At 49.7% G+C, this 21,496-nt stretch overlaps 1 protein-coding gene across 1 annotated transcript in view; it reads right to left on the minus strand.

The window, feature by feature from the left end:
- Positions 1-3,792: 3,792 nt before the first annotated feature.
- Positions 3,793-21,496, minus strand: part of utrn (utrophin) — a 195,696-nt gene continuing 177,992 nt past the window's right edge. Inside the window, exons 71-75 of the mRNA XM_064341251.1 lie at positions 17,580-17,738; positions 15,466-15,688; positions 10,559-10,652; positions 7,031-7,056; positions 3,793-5,183 (exon numbers count right to left, since the gene is read on the minus strand). Of these exons, the coding sequence (XP_064197321.1) occupies positions 5,175-5,183; positions 7,031-7,056; positions 10,559-10,652; positions 15,466-15,688; positions 17,580-17,738 (511 nt within the window). The 3' untranslated portion in view covers positions 3,793-5,174. The remainder of the gene's footprint in view (positions 5,184-7,030; positions 7,057-10,558; positions 10,653-15,465; positions 15,689-17,579; positions 17,739-21,496) is intronic.

Below are 21,496 nucleotides of genomic sequence, written 5' to 3' on the forward strand. Positions count from 1 at the left end.
ACACGTTAAAAAAAAAAATCATATCTGAAATGATTGAATGTGACGGATCCCTCCGGGGAGAAGTTGTTTTACGATTTTCCGCATTTAAATTTTTATTATGCGGACTGTACGAAGTGCGAGAGAGGCGGACATGTTGGAGCGCTCGATGCGGTGTGGGGGACCTTTCAGAAAGAGGCGAGTGTTGTGACAAACTCAACGAGAAGCAGGACTGCTGCTTGTACAGTAGGCTAGGTCGCTAGCAAGTTTGGGCTAGCGAGGGCAGGTTTCGGATACAGAACCGCTAGGAACGGCATCGCAAAAACGACCCAGGCGAGTAGGCTAATGACCAGGGGTGTAGCACAAAATTCTGGGCCCTATACATAAGCAGCCTCTGTGGGCCCCCCTTCCTCTCTTGATCCATGTCTCTCAGGCATCATTCCAGGCTTTTTGAGGGCCCTGCCCCCCATTCGGGCCCTGGGTAGTCAGTCCCACTTTTCCCCCTACTACAACGCCCCTGCTAATGACTGATGTGCCACCTTTTGCACCAATCAGCTTTCGTCTCTCTCCATTAAGCACGTTGCCTTTGGCCTTTAAATTTAAGCTCCGCCCCCCCGACTTGCGTCCAGTGGGTGTATGAGTCTCGCCGTGACGGATGCAGATGTGCGGAATCGAATGATCAACGCGCGAGTCGTTCTTACATCATTACACGACTCTGCTCCAGAGCTCTGGATTCTGGATTCCGCCCTCTTTCGAGCGTGTGTGGGGGTGGGGGGGGGGGGGGGGAGGAAGATGGATGAGGAACTGCTCGCTCGGCCCCCACTTTGTCATATTACTCATAGCGTTAATGAAGTGCATTAAGGCAGCGATAAAAATCTGTCCGTACATTTCAATATTTCAGGGCTTTCCTTATTTAGTGCCCCCTGCGAAAAACGCTGACTAAGCGCTAGGCCAAACACACTGTCGAAGGAGTTTAGAGTAATTGGACTCAGCCCCCCCGAAAAATCTGGTCAGAATCTTCACATTACAAAAACTTTGCCCGTTGCAAACCCATCACCCTCCCCGCGGCCGGCCTCAACTTCCGCCATCGATTCCGCCAACTGTGTGATGTCAGCATGGAGGAGGCCGGTGTGCTGATTGGACGCTGTGAACACAAAGGGCCGGACTTCTTTTTCTTCAGGGTCACTGTACTGACCAGGAGGAGGAGGGAGGGGAGGGGGGGGGCAGGGAGGGAGGGGGGGGGTGTCGTCACTAGAAAAAATCTTCCAGTACAAGCACTGGAGGTAGCCAGAGAAAGAGCAACAGAGCCCTGGGACTGCATGCTGTGTGTGTGTGTGTGTTTTTTTTGTCTGTTTGTTTGTTTGTTTGTCTGTTTTCCCTCCGGAATATTCAGTTCAGTTCAAGTCTTATTTTGTGCTTTTCACCGAGACACTGTCACAAAACATCCTTTTTTTCCTCCTTCCTTTTATTTTCTCCAGAGAATTCGATTTGAGTCTGTATATGTATTTATTTAGTATAGTTTTTTTTTTCTTTTGTATTTTTACAGTTTCTATAAGAGTCTATTATTTCATTATTATTATTATTACTTTACTTAAAAATATATTTTATCATTGTTAGTACGATTTTATTTTACTTATTAAATGTTCTTTATTATCATTGTGTCATACCTGAGTGCCGGCTGAGAACAAAATAATTTCACCCCGCGTTTATGCGGGTTATCGATGCATTATGGAGCTGCCCAGAGAAATGAGCCATTGATCCGTGAGGAGAGGCCGCTAATTGCGAAGCTGTCGAGCGTCGAAGTCTCAGCCGCGCTGCTCAAGCTAATTAGACGGACGAGTTTGTCTGTCTGCGCGTCGCCCAGGGCGTTCGGGCGAATTTCAGGGGGCAGTGGACTGGATTGTGTGCGTAACAGCAATAATGAGAGACTTGAGATGCCTCCAAAAACGGGTGGAGCTACAATTAGCCGTCAGTTCCTGGCTCGATTGGTTTTGGGCTTCACAACAAAGCACAATGATTGGCTCAAATCAATCAGCTCCTGATTGCACAGGCAGTTCCATCCACTTTTAGTGTCAAAATACTTAATTCTCGGAAGCATTGGGTCCTTTTTTTACCCCCATCAAAGTGTTTCATCTCAGACTAGTTCTACCCCGACAACTATAAATTTTATCTTCTACGCATCACGAACGCACCAGATCTCCAGACAGACCCAATTTAGACCGCTCCCTTGCTTTTTCGGCAACATAACGTTTCCTCCTGCCACAGTTAATTGGGCGTTATTTGCTTCTTGAAGAAACCCTGAATTGATTATAAAATCAGCCCGATATGAATAATGTTCTGTTTATATGCTAATGGAGCACCGGAAGGAGACGGCTTGTTCATCGAATTGGGTTTCATTACTCACTTCTGGATTTATCGCTGCTTGGTGCATTCAGCAGTAAAATACCGTGCCACAATCTTGAGACAGTGCGATTACTTGTGTTTGATAAATAATAACGACAAGCTCCAATGCAACGCGGCAGATGTGTACCCCACAATGCAATCTGTTTTCGTCATTACATGCCGTTACGGATAATGTTCCTTTTTTTGCGTGCCGTCGATCACCGCCAAAACTTTTCCATGAGAGCTTGTAGCTGACAGAAAAAAACATGCCGTTGCACGGTTTCCCATTTAAAACAATGAGAAACTTTATACAACACCTGCCACGCAAGTTAGCTGTCGCCCAATAGTGTTTGACAGAAAAGGTATGGTTTTAACATTTACACATAGTAGTAATCTACTTAAATACGCTGTCCAAACAAGTGTAGAAACAGATCAACAACTAAGCTATTTATATGTGGCACGACATACTTCATGAATTTGTTATGAGTAGCCCATGTTAAGTCATACCAATTTCCAAGCTTGACAAGCCTGTGCTAAAAGCTGTTGTGTTTAAAAGCCATTTTCTCATGCTTTTTTCCCTCTCTTCTGAAACAGCTGCCTAGGGCGTACGGCACAGCAGGCGTTATAGTAATTGTCAGTATCCTCACACACTGGCCTCTCATTCATGCCCGATTCTTCTTTTTACAACAAAGAGAAGGAATGACAGGAACTTTTTTTTTGCATTATTATTGTAAAAGGAATCCCGTTTTTAAAAGGATACATTATGCATTTGTGATCGTACGTATAGCTCTTCAGTCAGAAGCTTCTGGAATGAAGATGTCTGTTGAGGTGCACCGCATTGTCGGGGTCCATTAGCGTGTCTCGGTTGGAGAGCGACGGAAAGCAGTGTGTCTGACGAACGACACACAAAGGGACGCGTGTGTGTTTGCTGTGAAGTCCTTCTCATTGAAACCAGCTTCCTTCTCTCTCTCCCTCCACCCCCCCACCCCCACCTTATCCTCCAGAGCGCTTCTCCTTTGTGAATGCTAAAATATTAATATCACAAGCGAGAAGAACAGAAGAGAAAGAGGGAACGGTCGCTCGCTGAGAAAAGCGAACTCTCGAGTCGTGTAAGACGTGAGCCGTTCGACGGAAGCCCAGGGAACCAATCGCAGAAGGCCAGACGTATTTCCAGGCCCTTTGATCACTGTGAGTAAAAAGAATCCAGGTGTACCAAAGATTCCGCCTTTTCACACTATCAGCATAACCAGAACAGTAATAGCTCTGCACAGTTTTAAGAAGACACAAGACTTCTTGTACACAGGTGTAATAATTCCCCGATTCACACACGCCATTTTGTATCACCCCAGAGTTTTTGTAACCCCGTAATTCTGCTGTAAAAAAGAAAATTTGCTGATACAAAGGAAAGGAAACACACACACGCACAAAAAAAACTACTTGTTATAAAACATTTATTTAGAATAAAACATATTTTTAGCCATATTAGATGTAGTGTGATCAGTCTAGACTACATACCTGAAAATGACGACAGAGTTCTTTTCATAGCAAAGTTCACTATTTCATCATCGAAGGACGTAGCTGGAGAGATTTATAGTAGCGTTAAAACTAACAGTTACAGGAGAGCATAGTACAGCACACATTTTGCGCACACTGTAGAGGAAAATCGCCAGTTAGAAGGTCAAAGAAAGGTGTACAGGCATATCCAAGCGACGGACGAAGGCCACTGCGCCGGTTGGTTGAATAAGAGTTTGTCCTTTTTTTGTTTTCTTTTTGTATTCTCGACTGCCAACTTTCTCTTTCTTTCCTCATCCGGACAGTACGACAGCGTCAGCCAGTGAAAGCTTTGTGTTTTCGTGTGATACGTGTCCAAAAAAACAAAACAAAACAAAACAAAAAACATTAAAATAAATAAAAAAAATCGAAACAAAACCAGCACAGACAAAGCGCTAACGAAAAGGTGTTTGTGTCTGAGGTAGCAAGGCAGTCATGGCTTTCGTCTGATTGAAAACATTTATAAAAACTTACGCGAAACGAATGTCGGGACTCCAATCCTGATCCTGGTAGAAGCAATTATGTACGGGTTTTGTATTTCTACTTCTTTTCACGATCTCAGACGCGCGATTTTCAGTATTCTGCAGTTGACTGGAATGGCATCTGTATAGGCACAATGGGGGTTTCCAAATGCTACAACACAGTGCACGTTCAGTGCGCTTACAGCCTGTTCGACGCACACTGACACTTTTAAAGGGGCAAGTGTTCACAGCACACGCTATTAAAAAAATAGTGATGGTCGAAGTGAGGACATCTTTAAAAAGGGTGGTCATTATGTGCAGAGAAGGAAACCAAATTTCTTCAGTGTTAATGCAAAAAAAAAAGAAAGAAAAAAAAACCAGTGGAATGTCATAATGTACGGTAATGATTTAAAATTTCCCAGCGACAGCAAACCGAACGAACAGACAAACGAACAACAAAAAAAGAAGACAAAAGAAAATATTATATGTATCTGTATGTGTTATAAAGCCTCCCGTTCCCACCCCCTCCCCCCCTTCATCTTCAAATCACTGACAAATGCTTAACCAAAGTCGAGTACAATCTACAGTTCCTAAAATTTACAATTGCATAGTACACGATGACAACGCGGTAAAAGTTCTGTGGTCCTGGTCCATGTCTTTGGGTCTTGGGTGAGATTCCACCGGAGGCCTCCTCTCCTCCTGTCAATCTTTCCGAGGGGGCGGGGCCACCGTGCCAAAGTCTGTGAAGTCTGTCGTCCAATCAGGGGGGAGCTCTTCCTTCCGACTGCCCGTGCTGCTCTGCCTTCACATCACCTTGACAAAAAGTACACACCACCACCCTTTACACACACTTCCAGGTCAAAAATTCTAGAACCCATCAAGGTGTGACTTCACAATATGTGACTAGAATGTTCTTAACTGAACTATTTTAGCACGGAAATGCTCATCATGCATTATTCCCATGCAATTTCTATTCAAAACATGTTCAAACTAATGTAGATGTGGTACAAAACAATGCATTGACCAAATTAAATTAATTAAATTCTCAAGTTTGATATCTCTAAACTATGCTATCTACACTCTCCAAAAGTGATTTAGACTGCTACTTGACACAGAAACACACACTATGAGAGTGGACCCAGTACTGCAGTAGTAGGCACACTGGCATTTGATACTCTCACACACAACAGTGGCATTACGTGCACTAGTAACTTCAGAAGACTATTATGCGTACTGTCACCCCTAGACTGATGAAGCTGTAGTTGGGAGTGTAATTTTCCCTCCTTTTTTTTCCATCGGAAGGCTCCGGAAAGTTTTGACTCTGCTTGCGCACCGAGCGCCAAAAACTCTGACCGAGCCGAAATATCCCCGTGGCACCTGCTAATCCATCAACCCCCCAACCCCCGCCCCCGGGCCCGACCGAGCAACTCAATCAGAGGAACAGAGCCTTGGGCGTGCTCAGACAGAGGGAGACCTGAGGCGGGTCACTGAGGCAAACAGGCCTGCAGGTGTATCCTTCCTGGGTGGCAGTGTAGCATGACGGCTAAGGAGTTGGTCTTGTAACCCAAAGGTCACAGGTTCGATTTCTTGGTAGGAAACTACCATTGTACCCTTGAGCAAGGTACTTAACCTGCACTGCTTCAGTATATATCCAGCTGCATAGTTGTGGATAAGATTTTTTTGCTGGATAAGAGCATCTGCTAAGTGCCTGTAATGTAAGGTTTTCTTTTTTTTTTTAGGTGAGAGGTGGGTTATGGATCACTTTCCTTCAGTTTGGAGAGAAAATGAATTCCATAGATACAACAGCAATGAGAGGCAGCTCTTTTAAATCAGATTGGAGCCGCCCGTGTACGTTCTGAAGATCAGGGGGCACGGGAGTACACCAGCATGCAGCCTTTCACTGGGGTAATGTGACCCTGAGAAACGCTCTGCTATTAAAAGTCCGCTCTTATGAGTCTTCAATAAAAAAAATTAATAAACCTGGAGCGCTGCTGTTTAATGGAGAGATAAGCAGGGATTTAAAAACGCTCGTTCAAAATTAAAAATGGGCTGTGTTAATACATCTGCATACTGAAAGTAAATAAATAAAAAATAAAACGCATTTACCAGACAGACGGACTAATGCGTCTGATTACAAAGTCTGCACGATAAGTGCGTTGGTAAATTGCAAAGCAGGATTAGCAAAAGAAAGAAAAAAAAAAAACCCATTAATTAAATGTTGGGGAAAAACAAACAGGTGCTAACAAAGATGTCCAGGGTGCGGAACTCGGAATTCAGTACTTTCGGAGTTCTCCTCTCGGGGGGCGTCGACGGCAGCGCATAATTTGCCACATACCGTCAGCGGGTGTCTCCACGAAAAAGGTTACCCAGAATGCCTCTGTTCACCACTACGCAAAACGGCTAGGAGACAGGTCTGTCACCGTGAACAACTTCTATTTCAGATTATATAAATATATTTGAATATACACAAAACACATTTGGTTACAGGACGTGTTTGACGTCATGATATAACTATTACCAGTTGATTTACAAATTATTATTACTATTTTTTGCAGGGAAGAAGAAAGACGGAAGCCTCCTCTTTCCTCCACTGCACCATCACGATTGACAGCAAAATGGACATGCAAAGCGGCCCATACGGAGAGTAAATAAAGTCTTACCTGCTGTCTGGGAGCAAGGCTTGGTGCTAAGAGGGGAGAGAATAAAAAAAGGAACACACATTAATCAACCTGAATCAGAACCAGGTGTACAGAGAAAACCACAGCTGCTTTCTTCAACAAAAATATGCATAGAAAAACAGGATTAGCCTCTGATTGGATGCATGAACAGCAGCAGCACTGCACGCGTGCGATGGCTTGTGTAAAACAGGGCCTTTCCCGTTGACGATACTACAGTGAGCGACAGGCTGTCGTTCAGTGGTGATACGGTGCAAGGTCTCTGTTTCTGGAGCGAGGCAGAATCACATGGTTCAGCTGCAGGTTCTCTAATCATCTCCGAGGTGAATTCTCACTTCAGCCGCAGCGAACTTCAAACACGGGCCGTTTCCCGCCCATAAATCCTCCTCAGACGCCAATTTAGGGCGGGGCGCGTGACCCGGGGGCGAGTCATCACCCGCTTTGAGGAGCGCCCGTCCCCCGTCCCGCCCGTGAGAACACGAGGGCACTGCGGCATGCGGCACTGCATCAAAACCGGGGGCTACTTCGCACACGAATGAGCGAATCTTTCATCGCCCCCAGAAGGGATCCGGCAGGCAACAGCCTGAGCGTGAACACGCAACAAGACCGACGGGCCCAACATTCAACACCCAGCCCGCCTAATTATTTCAAATTCCGTGCGCTTAAAAATCGTCCGTGTCAATTATACAACTTTCCCCCAATTTTTTTCCCCCCGTTTAATTACTGTGGAAAGCCCACGGTCCACGATGTGCGACGAACCAACTGCAGAGCTGCCTCTCTTCCGTGAAGGAAATGAGCACCGAGCCTCGTAATCATCATCCAAAAGGTGAGCAACTGAAAAAGTTTTTCAGGAAAAAAAAAAACTTTTAGACGAGGATATTACAATTTTTTTAAAAAATGCATCATCCTGTGGGACGCGATGATCACGATCGCCCGATGTACCCAGAATCCCCCGTGTGAGGCGTTATAAAACACACACACCGCCCCCCCCCCGGGCCCCCTGAGTTCCTCACGACACGCTCGCCTTTTAAAGGCCTGTGAGTCAATCTCCGCCTTGGCGGCTTTCCCGCTACCTACAGGCGTCAAGGGGGGGGGGGGGGGAGGTGCGTCCGTGGGCCGGAACAATGGGGCCCGAGCTGAGAGAAACTCGCTAGCGTTAGCGCCTACCGCTATACAATGAGAAACGCCGAAACGCCCCCCCCCCCCCCGGGGCAGGGGTCAAAATCCTGAGGGGGACGGCGCCTCTCATCCCGCCAAAATTGAGTGAGGAGGACGAGTGCTGAGTAAGATCCTTATACCTCCCACCCGAAAAAGTTTCAGTAACTAGCTGTACAGTAGCGGCGGACCAACTGATGAGACTCTAGAGCAGGGGGGGTCCAGTCTTTTCCCGAAAAGGACCGGTGTGGGTGCAGGTTTTTGTTTTAGCCAAGCCCAAAGATACCTGGGTTCTACCTATCAAGATCTTGATTGATGACCATGATTAGTCAAATAGTCCAATCGCGTGTGAAGTGCTGAAATAAAACACCGACTTGCACCAACGCTGGCTCTTTTCCGATAAGATTGGACACCCCCCTGCTCTACAGCAAGGCACAGAGACGGGGAAGTGTTGAGAACTCAAGAGAGGCCGCCAGTTCAAATCTCGGGTGGGGCACAGTCCTTGCAACCTCGAGCAAAGTGTTTAACCAGTACTGCCGCGTTGAATTTATAAGCCACGTTAAACCGATAACCGGCAAGAGCGTTTTGGTCTGGGTGAAGGGGGGCGACACCAAGGTCCAGAGGGCTGTGGGTGGAAGGAGGGTGGGGGGGGGGGGGGGGGTCAGTTCGGCGTGGGAGGACCAGCGCGAGGTTAGCGCCGATAGCCACCGGGCACAAAACAGGCAGGGGTTCCCGGGGGGTGTTTATCTCCAGCAGACGCGGCAGACAGACGGACGCTAGCGCTGACAACGCGAGCCAGGGGAGACCCGGCGGAACGCAGCTCCTTCCTTCCTTCCTGTCTCTTCCCGTGTCTGCCTGGCAGAGCAGGGAGGCCGGCGGCGGCTACGCTAGCTCACAAACCACAAAGCTCCGTGCGCTTCAGAATACAAAGTGATCAGCGCACCCAGAGCTAAACTTCACTGCACAGCCAGAGGGAGAAAGAAACAAGCGCACACACACACAGGCAGACAGACACACAGGCGCACACACACACGAGTTAAAACACACACCCACAAACATACAGACACACAGCACACAGACAGACAGAAAGACAGAGAAACACATACACACAGTACACACACATGCACGCGGCAGTCTAAGAGAGGACAGAGAAGCAGAGGATGCTGGGTACTGCAGGACTTATGACCGCATGCCAGGTCACGTGTTATTATTATGCTCCAGGACGGGGGGTGACAACACCTGAACCGTTGCTGCGGCAACGCTCTCCCCTGCCACCTGAAAACGAGGCACCACTGTGCCCGACCTCGCCACAGGCGAGCTAACGGGCACGCTAACGGGCGAGCTAACGGGCATGCTAACGGGCACGCTAACGCGCCCAGAAACCGCGCCAGCGACCCCAACGTTCTACAGTTCCTCTCAGGGAAAACCCCGAGAGATCGCGCCGCGGACAGCTTGCCCGTAAAAATCCGCACTGTGACACGCCCCCCTCTCCCTCCCGCGGACCGCCAGACGAGCCCTGATTGGCCGTGACGGTTCGAGTCGTTACGGAGCACAGCTGTCTGGCACGCAGACGTGCTAACGCAGCGTTTCCCCAGCTCTGGCCTTCAGGCCATCAGCCCAGCTGGGACACTTCACTGGGGGGCTGGACTGAGCCGGTTTAATATCTCACCCCCTACTGACCCGACTCTGAGGCTACGGATCCACCCCGCCGCAGAACTAAAGTTCTTTCTGAGGGAAACTAAGGCTAAGAATCGAGAAGAAACAGCATTTCTGCAACTTTAATGCTTATTACCCAACAAACAACACACATGCAGATTTAGGTATAGATATAGGTCAGGATAATTCTTAAAATTTGCTGTTGCAAAGCCCAGAACTTTTAATTGAAAGCCTTTGTTTTGCAGCTTTTTGAAGCATGGACCGTAACCGTGACAACGGCACTTATTTAACTGTAACTATTCTAATCTCTTGCTCTAGTGGTGTTTACTTATTAATGCTTTTTAAGTTGTTTTGGCTACAAGCATCTGCCAAATGACTATACTGTGGACAGTAAATCGCTAATTAGACAACTGCCCCGGTTTCCTATAAGGGGGGGGGGATATAAAAGAAATTCTGCTGAATAATGACCTTTCCTCGCGTCAGTTAACGAGCACGAAAACAACTCCAGCAACAGATTTTTTTCTCCCCAAAGGATTTACAGCTTACTTGTTAGCGATGGAGCGATGTTAAATCAGGGAAAGGGAAATCAAAGGGAAATCAGTCGGGACAAAAAGCCCCAGTTTTGTGTGACCTGCCCCCCTGCGGGACCCAGAGTATTTTTTTCGGGGAGACACCCCGGGGAGGCCCAAAGTCGGTACTAACCTGCGAATTCGGGCTGGGGCTCCACGTCCTCGTTGAGACTCTGCTGGAGAACGCTGGACGAGGAGACGCCGTTGATCCTGGAGTCGGCCTCGGGCTGCACAGGAAACAGGAAGTGCGGCGCTTGTTATTAATGCGTGAGTGTGCGGCGGTGTTTTTTTGGTCAGTTACAGCGGGAAGCTCAGACGCAAGGCGCGGGTGCTCTCCGGGAGCCCCGCGCGGCGCGGCGGGATCGTTATCTGACGGGGGCGGGGCGGGCGGACGATGTCACGGCGACACGCTTCACACCGCGCGTACGCCGCCAGGAAGCATCATCGCGGCTACGCCCCGCGAATCGAGCGCGTGCCACCGCCGGGGTGCACTCCCCGCCCCCCCCCCCCCCCTTACGCCCATGCTAGCGGCTGACTCGGGTGCGCCGCGTACGGCTGCGTTAGCGCTGAACACCGGGACCGTCACTCAACACCGGGACCGACACTGAACACCGGGACCGTCGCTGAACACCAGGACCGTCACTGAACACCAGGACCGTCGCTGAACACCAGGACCAACACTGAACACCGGGACCGTCGCTGAACACCGGGACCGTCGCTGAACATCTAGACCGCCGCTGAACACCGGGACCGTCGCTGAACACCGGTGCTGTAAGCATCGATGAAAGGCCGAGAACACCTCCTCAGTGCACCCTGTCATTACACTACATTATACCCATTTAGCGAGAGCTCTTATCTGGAGCGGCTTACAGTGCTAAGAAAACATCAAAGCATCCCACCTGAGTTTATGTGAGCAGAGAGCAGAGACAGACCAGCAAACCATCGCGCTCACTGTGAATGAACGATGCTATCTTTAGCATACGGCAGGAGAGGGGTTGAGATTACAGAAGTGTGCCATTAGACGGTTGTGATTGCTTCCATTGAGAAAAGAAAATTCATGGTTCACATTGGTTTGAAATGGAGAAAAAAAACTACAAAAAAAACAGAGCGGGATAAAAACATGTTTTTCCAGATGACGTGGCCTGAATGCACTGTAAAAAAGTCATGTGTTTTTTGTTCCTTTTGTATCCTGTTTAGTTTCTTCTGAGTCACTGAATGACTGGAAAGCATCCATGTACGGTACAGTAATGCTGTAAAACCAGAGGCCATATTTTCTTGGAGGAAAAAGTCCTAATTATTGTTCGGTCTCTTCGTTGACCTCCGAAAGACAGGCTCATTATTTTTTACAGTACTGTGCCGGAATAATGTGCTTATTTACAAGCAGGGAACAGGGCGGCCTCTCAATTTAAATTTAGGCATTAAATGCTACACCGCTATAATGCACAGGGGGGAGAGAAAAAGGGAAAAATAACAGAACGCATCAGAAAGGAGCTCTGACAGAGTTCAGTGGTTAACGCCAGAGGATACAAAATCTCAATTAAAAAAAGGGGCGTCGGCACGTTCGGAATTTATGGACCAGGAAGGAGGAAAGAGGCGCACAGACGGCTGGTTTCGTTTTGAGTTAACGTCCACGTGATCGGGATCTGTCTCTCTCTCTCGCTCTCTCTCTCTCTCTGCGGGGTTGTGCTGTAAAAGCGAGCGACGGAACGCGGAGCTTTTGACATTTTTTCACGTTGCGGGCGAAGTTCTGCTTCCCATAACCCCCCCCCCCCCTCCGTTCGCGAGCAGATTCCGCTCTGCTGGGAGAAAATCGAAAAATCGATGCGCGCCTCAGTGGCTCCGAGGCTCAGGGAAAGGAAGCGCTTAGGGAACGTTGGGAGGGCACCTCCAGCCCTCTGAGCCTCATGGAAAGGAAGCGTTTGGGGAACGTTGCGAGGGCACCTCGACCCCTCTGAGCCTCATGGAAAGGAAGCGTTTAGGGGGGAACGTTGGGAGGGCACCCCGAGCCCTCTGAGCCGCATGGAAAGGAAGCGTTTAGGGAACGTTGGGAGGGCACCCCGAGCCCTCTGAGCCTCATGGAAAGGAAGCGTTTGGGGAACGTTGCGAGGGCACCTCGACCCCTCTGAGCCTCATGGAAAGGAAGCGTTTGGGGGGGAACGTTGGGAGGGCACCTCGACCCCTCTGAGCCTCATGGAAGGAGCGTTTGGGAACGTTGGGAGGCACCTCGACCTCTGAGCCTCATGGAAGGAGCGTTAGGGACGTTGGGAGGGCACCTCGACCCCTCTGAGCCTCATGGAAAGGAAGCGTTTGGGAACGTTGGGAGGGCACCCGACCCTCTGAGCCTCATGGAAAGGAAGCGTTTGGGGAACGTTGGGAGGGCACCACCCCCTGAGCCTCATGGAAAGGAAGCGTTTAGGGGGAACGTTGGGAGGGCACCCGACCCCCTGAGCCTCATGGAAAGGAAGCGTTTAGGGGGGAACGTTGGGAGGGCACCGCGACCCCTCTGAGCCTCATGGAAAGGAAGCGTTTAGGGGGGAACGTTGGGAGGGCACCTCGACCCCCCTGAGCCTCATGGAAAGGAAGCGTTTAGGGAACGTTGGGAGGGCACCTCGACCCCTCTGAGCCTCATGGAAAGGAAGCGTTTGGGGAACGTTGGGAGGGCACCTCGACCCCTCTGAGCCTCATGGAAAGGAAGCGTTTAGGGAACATTGCAGTGGCACCTCGAGCCCCCTGCGCTCAAGAAACTGGAGCGGTTATTTTGGGATCCGTTGTTTTGCTCGCCCTACATAAAAACAGATCCTGCTGTTGCTGTATCGCCTTGCGAATACCTGTGTGCGTGTACGCGCGCGCGCTTGTGTGTGTGTGTGTGTGTGGGTAGCGCGCTCATGCGTAAGGATAGCTTGAACTCGTCTGGCCACAGCCAGAGGCTAAAACTTCATCCTGCTGAAAGAATAAGTGAATCACAGTGCGGTCGACTTATTTTTATACGAAACCCTTGCGGCGAGCTTGTAAAGTCAATACCTCGGGTTTGCTTTCTGAAATTGAATTTATACCACCTGTTTGGCCAAGGATTTAAAACCCTGGCCAAGGAAATGATGATCCGATAAATCCGCTCTCAAGAAGCTAAAACTGAATTCGATGAAACGTATTGATGAAGCGACAGAGAACACACTAAAGCGGGAGCTGTTTAATGACTTTTGTATTATAAGTTTTTTTTTTTAATAGTTTTTTTTATTTAAAAAAAGGCTTTTTTTCTCCCCATATTGGAACAGCCAATCATATTTATCCATGCTTGTTGCCTCAGCCTATGCTGTTGATTCAGGAGACGGCAGACAGGCACGTGCTCTCCGCTGACAGACAAGATGGCCGCCGCTGCTTCTTCTCAGCGTGCCGCGTGAGTCCTGAGTTGGAGGAAGATGCTTCGCGTGCAGCGAATGAGGTGGACTAGCTGAAAACTGGTCAGCCCCCTCCCCCCACCCCCAAAACCCCCTTACCCCACACTGTTTCCCTGAGGGAAGCCCTGGGTCTGTGTTTTTAAATCTAAAGTGGGCCTTTGATTTAGAGTTTCATCTGAACTGAATTAAGGAGGTCCCACATGACCTGCCCCAGTAGTGATAAAGCCAGCCCGTAAACAAGCGCCACATAAATGAATTCCAATGTCAGAGAGGTTAACACACCAGAATTTACTGCAATACACACACACACGCGCGCACACACACACACACACACACACACAAAATAAATAAATAAACGCCGGACGTTTCGCACCATGCACACTGAACTCTTCGGCTAATAAGTAGCCTTATGTGTGTGCGGTGGGGATGGTGAGCGCGCTAGCTACGCAAGCTAGCACGCTAGTGGCCCTCCAGCACAGGCGCCGAGCCGACGCTGTTCTTTTCCTGTAATGCCTGTATTATAAAATCAATGCGGGGTGAACGGGTATTTCTCTTGTACGCCTGACAGACGGAAATTGAGCAAGGCTGAAATAGCGTCCCGCATCTCCGATTCTCGAGCAGTGCCTTAACATCCCCAAACGGGGGAAAGGGGCGATTTACTGGCCCTCCGCGGCTTCCGGAAACGCTGTCCCGTAGAGGCCCGCGGAGCGCGGTGATGAAAGGTATGAGCGAGCCAGCATAAGAGGCTTTGATTGATGGCGGGGGGGGCGCTGACTCGCGCCCGCCAGAGAGACTATGGGAAAAGTGCATTAGCCCCGCCCCGCATTTACCGCCAGCCGTTTAGCAGGGCCGGCTCTTACGCAGAGAGACTTCAAACCCTTTAAAGTACTGTGACATCACATACGGAACATTCTAATGCTGAACGGAACGTTCTAATGCTGATGTAACAGTCCAAGCCAATGGTAACTGAAAGCAACGTTCCGAGTTCCAGAACACGGATTTGAAATTTGGAAAGCAGAACGGAGCAGGGCTGGGGCAGCCGCCAGGGGTACCTGCGATCCGGCAGCACAGTGACAGGGGCGGTATTTCTCTAAGATAGCGCCGAGTTATGGGGCATATTTTTGGGACAGGAGCGGCGTTTATGCGTTATCGGTAAAGTGCACCGTCGACATTTCCTGGGGGAAAGGGGCCGTATTTTAGCGTTATGAGTGGAAGCTGTGGACTGTGTGGCAGCGTAAAGGGTATTAGGGGTTATACAGGTACAGGGCCTGCACCTGTCCCCAGTTCACTGGGGTCCTGTGGGGCCACCAGGGCTGCACTGAACAAAGGCAGAACTGAGAATGTATGGGGGGACTATCGCGACAGAACAAGGGTAATATTGCAACAGTATGAGAGAAGCATTGCGACAGTACAAGAGCCATATTGCGACAGTACGTGAGAGCTGTGTTGTAACAGTATGAAGGCTGTATTGCGACAGTATGAGGGCCCTATTGCGACAGTATAAAGTCCGTATTGCGACAGTATGAGGGCTCTATCGCGACAGTATAAAGTCCGTATTGCAACAGTATGAGGGCTCTATCGTGGCTGTGTTGCGACAGTGCGAAGGTCGTATTGTGCCAGAATGGTGTTGCAGAAAGAGGCTGACCTGGTGCAGCAGCTGTCGGAGTCGGTGGAGCTGGGACTCCAGCTGCTTGTTGTGGTCCTCCAGGATCTGCATGCGGGCCTCCAGACGGCCCTTGTGCTGCCGCAGGAGTTTGGCCTCGGCCAGGAGGTCGGCCTCCTCCGCCCCGCCGTGCTGCCCCGCCAGCTCCGACACCGCCCTCTGACCGTGCTGCTCCTTCAGCTGCTCGTACTCCAGCTGCAGGTTCCTGTATGCGCAGACGCACGCATGAGCACACACACACATGCACGCACAGACGCACACGCACATGCACACAGACACACGCATGAGCACACACACACGCAAACACACGACACACACACACACACATGCACACAGACACACGCACACAGACACACACGAAAAGACACACAAACACATGCACACACACACACAGACACACGCACACACAGACACACGCCCACGCACACACACAGACACACATGCACAGACACACACACATGCCCACGCACGCACACAAAAGCACACACACACACACATCCACAAAGGCAAACACACACACACAACACACAAAAGCACACCCACAGAGGCACACGGATAAAGAAGAGAATTTCACCCCATTAGCACTGAGGACAGGCAGAGAGAAAAGCAGACTGTTACAGTGGATGTGATAACTCGGGCCCCATCACTGTAAAAGCCTGCTCTCAGAATCTCACACAAAAGACGCTGGAAAAAAAAATCCATTTGGAGAGTCTGGGATTCTGTGAGCCAGGAAAGCGACTGCCTGTGAAAATGGAGATGGAGCCAATATCTCCAAAACTCTTCAGGAATGGAGGGCCAACAAAGATCTCACATAAAATGTGGGAAAAAAACAGGAGCGAAAAAAGGTGGGGCAGGAAGGGCAGCCATTTTTAATAGCGTAAAAGGGTTTAAAATATGATCCTGCAAATGTGGAATAAAAACAGTTCTGCAGTTAAGGCCATGGCCCCCTCCCTCAGTGAACAGACCCAAGGCTCTGCCCCACCTGCACTGTACAGAGTTAAGGCCCTGCCCCCTCCCACTGTATATGGGCCTAAGCACGCCCCCACAGCCGGGCGGGGGCTGTCTGCGGACGTCTTTACGCCCCCAGGCGCCCCTCGCGAGCGCTGGCCTACATTTCACCCCCCCCGGTCACGTTCGGGGGAGAGGCCGCTTCAGCTCGGGACGCCCGATGAATAATGGCACGTCCTTATTTCACTGCGCTCCGCCCGACCCTGCCCCCGGCGAGGTGTGGGGGGGGGGGGGGGCGTGCCGGGAGCCCGGCGGCCGCGGGAACAAGCCGTCGCCGCCCGCGCTCGGCCCCCTCTCACAGTTACGGTGGTTTAAGTCATCGCCGGTATGAGGTGGCGGCTCGTGTTTATCGCCGCGGCGATGGCGGTAAAGACGTGAGCTGCGGGACCTGTTACCGCTAAAGCGGGCGGGTTAGGGGGCTGGGGGCTGATAAATCACCGGCATGGGATGGGGGGGGCAGTGGACTCCACAGGGCAGCTGGCCCCAGCTCTCTCCATTTCCTAATCAATAGGCTGGCTACATAAACTGCAGGAGCCAGGAGACTGTGTGTGTGTTTAGCAGGGAAAGAGTCTGAGGGGGGAGGGAGTGGGGGAGGGAGTGGTAAGAAATAAAGAGAGAGAGAGAGAGGAGGGACAATAAAACTAGAGGAGCGATGAGAGAGAGAGGAAAGAGTGTGTGTGTGTGTGTGTGTGTGTGTGTGTACGGATGAGGGACGGAGGTTGTGGCAACAGGAGGACAGAGGTTGAAATTCTGAAAAACTGAAAAAGAGGGGAGAAGCTGCCTGATACTGACAACAGACAATATGGAAAAGGGGTGGAGCTAATGTACACGGTGTAGGAGGGGCTACATTACCCAACACTGTGATGATGTAGGAAGGGGGGAGAAGCGAACGGGCAGGTTTCGGGAGGAGCAGTGCAGACAGAGAGCTAAGTGGTAAAGGCACAGACAGCGGACAACGTGGGAAGGGGGTGGAGGAAATGAGTTTTTGGGAGGAGCGGTGCAGACAAACAGGGGAGTGGGGTGAGGCTCAGCAGGGTGGGACGAGGCAGGGAGAGGCCAGTGCGGGACGGGGCGGGGCGGGACGGTACCTCTGCTCCTCCTCCAGGCGTGCGATGATGCGCTCCAGCTCCCCCCTCTCCTCCCTCTCCACCGCCTGCAGGATCTGGGCGGGGCTCTGGGGCTGGCTGAGGGGGGACTCCCCCCCCAGGGTCTGGCAGTACTGCAGGATCAGGGTGTGCTCGTCGTCACTGCAAGGGAACCATGGCAACCAGGTGAGGCGGGGGGGGGGGTCAACTGTCACTCAAGCACACGTGAGTTTGAGATACCCCCAGCACCACCACGATGAGTTAGCACATCATGCACACAGAGGACGAGAAGATATAATTTCTAAAAAGAAATGGTTATTTTCTTCTACTTTTCATGCGATTACTACAATATTATGCTGTCCTCTCCTAATGTTAAATTGAAACCGGAGCAATTTCTCGAATGATTTTTCCACCGCGCAATGTTCTTAATTTATTGCAGCTCAATCCGCTTCTGAATATAGTTTTTTTTTTGTGGGACCATAAAAAGCCCACAGAATAGAGAAACCTGCTTGAGCTGAATTTTTTATTTATTTATTTATTCTTTTTGTTAAATTGGATCTCTCGAATCTTAAATCTCTTAAATTGGATCCGGCTCGGCGTTTTTACTGGAGCACAATGCTCTCATTACCAGCGAGTGAGCTCCCCTCATTAACCTAGCCGGAGACTGAAGTCTGTCTCATCAGACGCGGAGCGCCGCTAACTGCTTCTCGTCTGAAATAATTACGCGGACCAACAAGGCCGAACGCTTCCCCGGCTCGCAGCATCGGGAACCGAACTGCAGCGCCGTTAGAGAAATCTACCGTGCCTTCAGGATGAAGATCAGGTGCACCAGACAATAAAATCAGACGAAAAGACACATAAAAATAACAGCCGTATTAACCCTTTGAAGTGTAGGGTAGGGAACTAGACTTGTAACCGAAAGGTCGTAGGTTCGATTCCCGGGTAGGACACTGCCGTTGTACCCTTGAGCAAGGTACTTAACCGAAATTGCTTCAGTATATATCCAGCTGTATAAATGGATACAATGTAAAATGCTATGTAAAAAGTTCTGTAAGTCGCTCTGGATAAGAGCGTCTGCTAAATGCCTGTAATGTAATGTAATGTAATGTAGGTTTTTGGGAATGTTTTTTTTTTTTTCCATTCTGAGTCAGTGTTCTAGAACTCTTCATTGTGTCATTGTAGTGCCACTTGCTGAATCAGCAGTGATGCAGCACATCGCAGGTCCACTTGCGGTTATTAATGTACGCGTGTGCAGCACATACACTGTTGATGCATGAACATGTTTTAAAACATTGCTTATGAAGCATTATGTACCGCTTATAAAGGAGTTATAAAGCTCTTACGAAGGATACGGGATAAACGATCACCACTGGCATTATATGAGGACAAAGTATACTTCTATCAGAGCTGATTTAACACTTAACATTTTACTGTATTTACTGCTGAAGTGCATCTTGACTTTTACCCTGGTAAAGCGGATATCGGCATGCTCTCAGGCCCTACATAACACACAACAGCGTTCTGAACGCAGTACTGATATCGACTCACAAAAGGAGAAAGAATTAAATAAAAGCTTTTTTTCAATTAATTCTATTTCAAGCCACACATTTCTATTTTTTTTTTAAGTCACTTTCAAGGATTCCTGCAAAACGAAACAATACGAAACATCGCGAAAGGCTCCCTTAAAACGGAAAGCCTCTTCGAACCGCGCGACAGCCTAACGCATCGGACGGAAAGCTGCAGTCCCCGGCTACTTCCACCCATGAATTTGACGACTTTTTCTAATGGCTTGAGACGGTTCTGGCGGCCCCGAACGTAACGACTGTACTTTACTTAATCGGCTCGGTGCGCTGATCTGAGGAGAGAGAGAGTTCTTTAACGTCTGAGTGCCGAAGATGTCATTAAACTACGAGGCAAACTCCTCCTACAACAGCGCAAGGAGTGCGGGGGGGGGGGGGGAGGTGGGGGCCGGGGCGAGGCATTAAAAGGGACTATATTTACCCGGTATAACAATGTTTAATGCACAAATCGTTAGCCGGCAACAAGCTCGGCGAGGGGGAACGGGAAGACGTAGCCAATTAAAGGATTCTGCAGCAGGGGAAGGGGACTGCGGGGGCGGGGAAGGTCGAAACAGAGCGATGCCGCACCCCCTGGCTCGCTCACGAGAGGTTCATGTTCCGGGAGCCCAGAATTCGGTACACATGCACAGACTACAGTCAGGAACAGGATGGCAAATACCCTGCTAAAAACCTAAAAATCTGCAAAAACGCAAGATTCCCTATGGCCAGGCCACGCCCATTATGTTCTTGCAGACCGAACCGGATTAAAGGAGCAGCGTCTTGGGAGGGGACGACGGAAGAGAGGAGAGAAATAAAAGGAGGGAGAGCTTCTGTCAGGCTGAACACCCAGCGCTCAAAATGAGGAGCGACTCTGTGTGCGCAAATTGGCGGGAAAACTGTGCAGTCTATCATCTGAGACTCATCCAAGATGTCACAGATGGGACAGCTCCTCTCACAGGGAACTGGGGGCGGTGGGGAGGGGCTTTGTACAAATCCTTTGATTTTTTTTTTGAGAGTCAGATCAGGTCTGTGTGTGTGTGTGTGCTTGCGGGTGAGAGAACATCAAAAATCCTTTCTCTACGGCTGCCAAGGAATTGGTTGCCACGACAGGAAGTGACATCAATCGGCTGGCATCCAAACAGATGCTACCTAAGAGGTCACTCTAAGTGGGGGGGGGGGGCGGGTACCAGGCTCTCGGTAATTAACAGAGGCGTCGATGACAACACACATTGCCTCTGCCAGACAGATAGGAGGAAACAAACACAGGTCCTCAGACGTTCAGCGCGCAGCCCGGCTAATTAAGCATTTCGGCTCTTCCACGCCAATCGGTTCCGTGTGTTCAGTTCGTCAGCGCTGAGTGCGGATCTAGAAACCGATCCGAGCAGGTTTAAAAAAAAAAAAAAATAAATAAATAAAAAAGACTGTTGCAACAGACAAGTTCTTTGTGGCAAGAAATGCGCATCGAAAGTCAGCGGCGGATTCAAAAGAACATCGATGCGCTCGAACGCAGTGAACAGAACGCACTGCGGTTTGACGCACAGCACTGCCTACGCTCTGAGTCACGCTCCAGCGCTACGCCTTTCAACAAAGTTAGCGAGCCAGTGGAGCGCGAGACCGCCAAATTCCCTCCCCAAAGTTTGGAGAGTCTCTGGGATTTAAAAAAAAAAAAACTCCAACCTCATGAAAAAAAAAAAAAAAAACTCACGAAACACCTCCATCTCACCGAAGCGTCCCTGAAAGATCGGCTGGCTCGCGCGGAACGCTGTTTAAAAAATAATAATAACCTCCGGCAAAATACAAATCTCTTGGAAGATTCCCCCCCCCACTACCCTTTCCAAAACATCACCAGCTCCTCCACAATGTTGCCTCCCTGACACAATCTCCCTCTCATGTCTGAAAAATCAATTTTGAGGCAACAGCATGTAGCAGATGCTTCAGTACAAGCCAGCTTGATGAAAATACCTTAATATGGGGTACCAATAGTCGCATGCCCCCCCTCTCCCCCTCCCCAGCAACAAACTCAAAACACTCCCTGTGAAATTGATCACAAAAGGACACCAAATCAGTACCTCTGAAAACACTCAGCTTGGATGAAGACTTTTTTTTTTTAAGAGGTTAATTTACAATTCTCTGAGGAAGAGGAGGCCCGGGGCCTTCGTACCCCGCACGCACCCGCCATCGTCTGCTACGCCGCTCCAGAATCCCCGGGGTTTGGACCACCATCTCGCTCATCCCCATTCTAGTCCTTAAAAAGGACTAGTTCTAGTTATTTAAAAGAACGCCCCCCACCCACCCACTTCCCCACCCCCCCACTTGTCTTCACACACTTATGCTTTTCCAGCAATGACTAATTACGAGCGG

The sequence above is a fragment of the Anguilla rostrata genome, chromosome 6, assembly GCF_018555375.3.
Source record: "Anguilla rostrata isolate EN2019 chromosome 6, ASM1855537v3, whole genome shotgun sequence".
Taxonomy (NCBI): domain Eukaryota; kingdom Metazoa; phylum Chordata; class Actinopteri; order Anguilliformes; family Anguillidae; genus Anguilla; species Anguilla rostrata.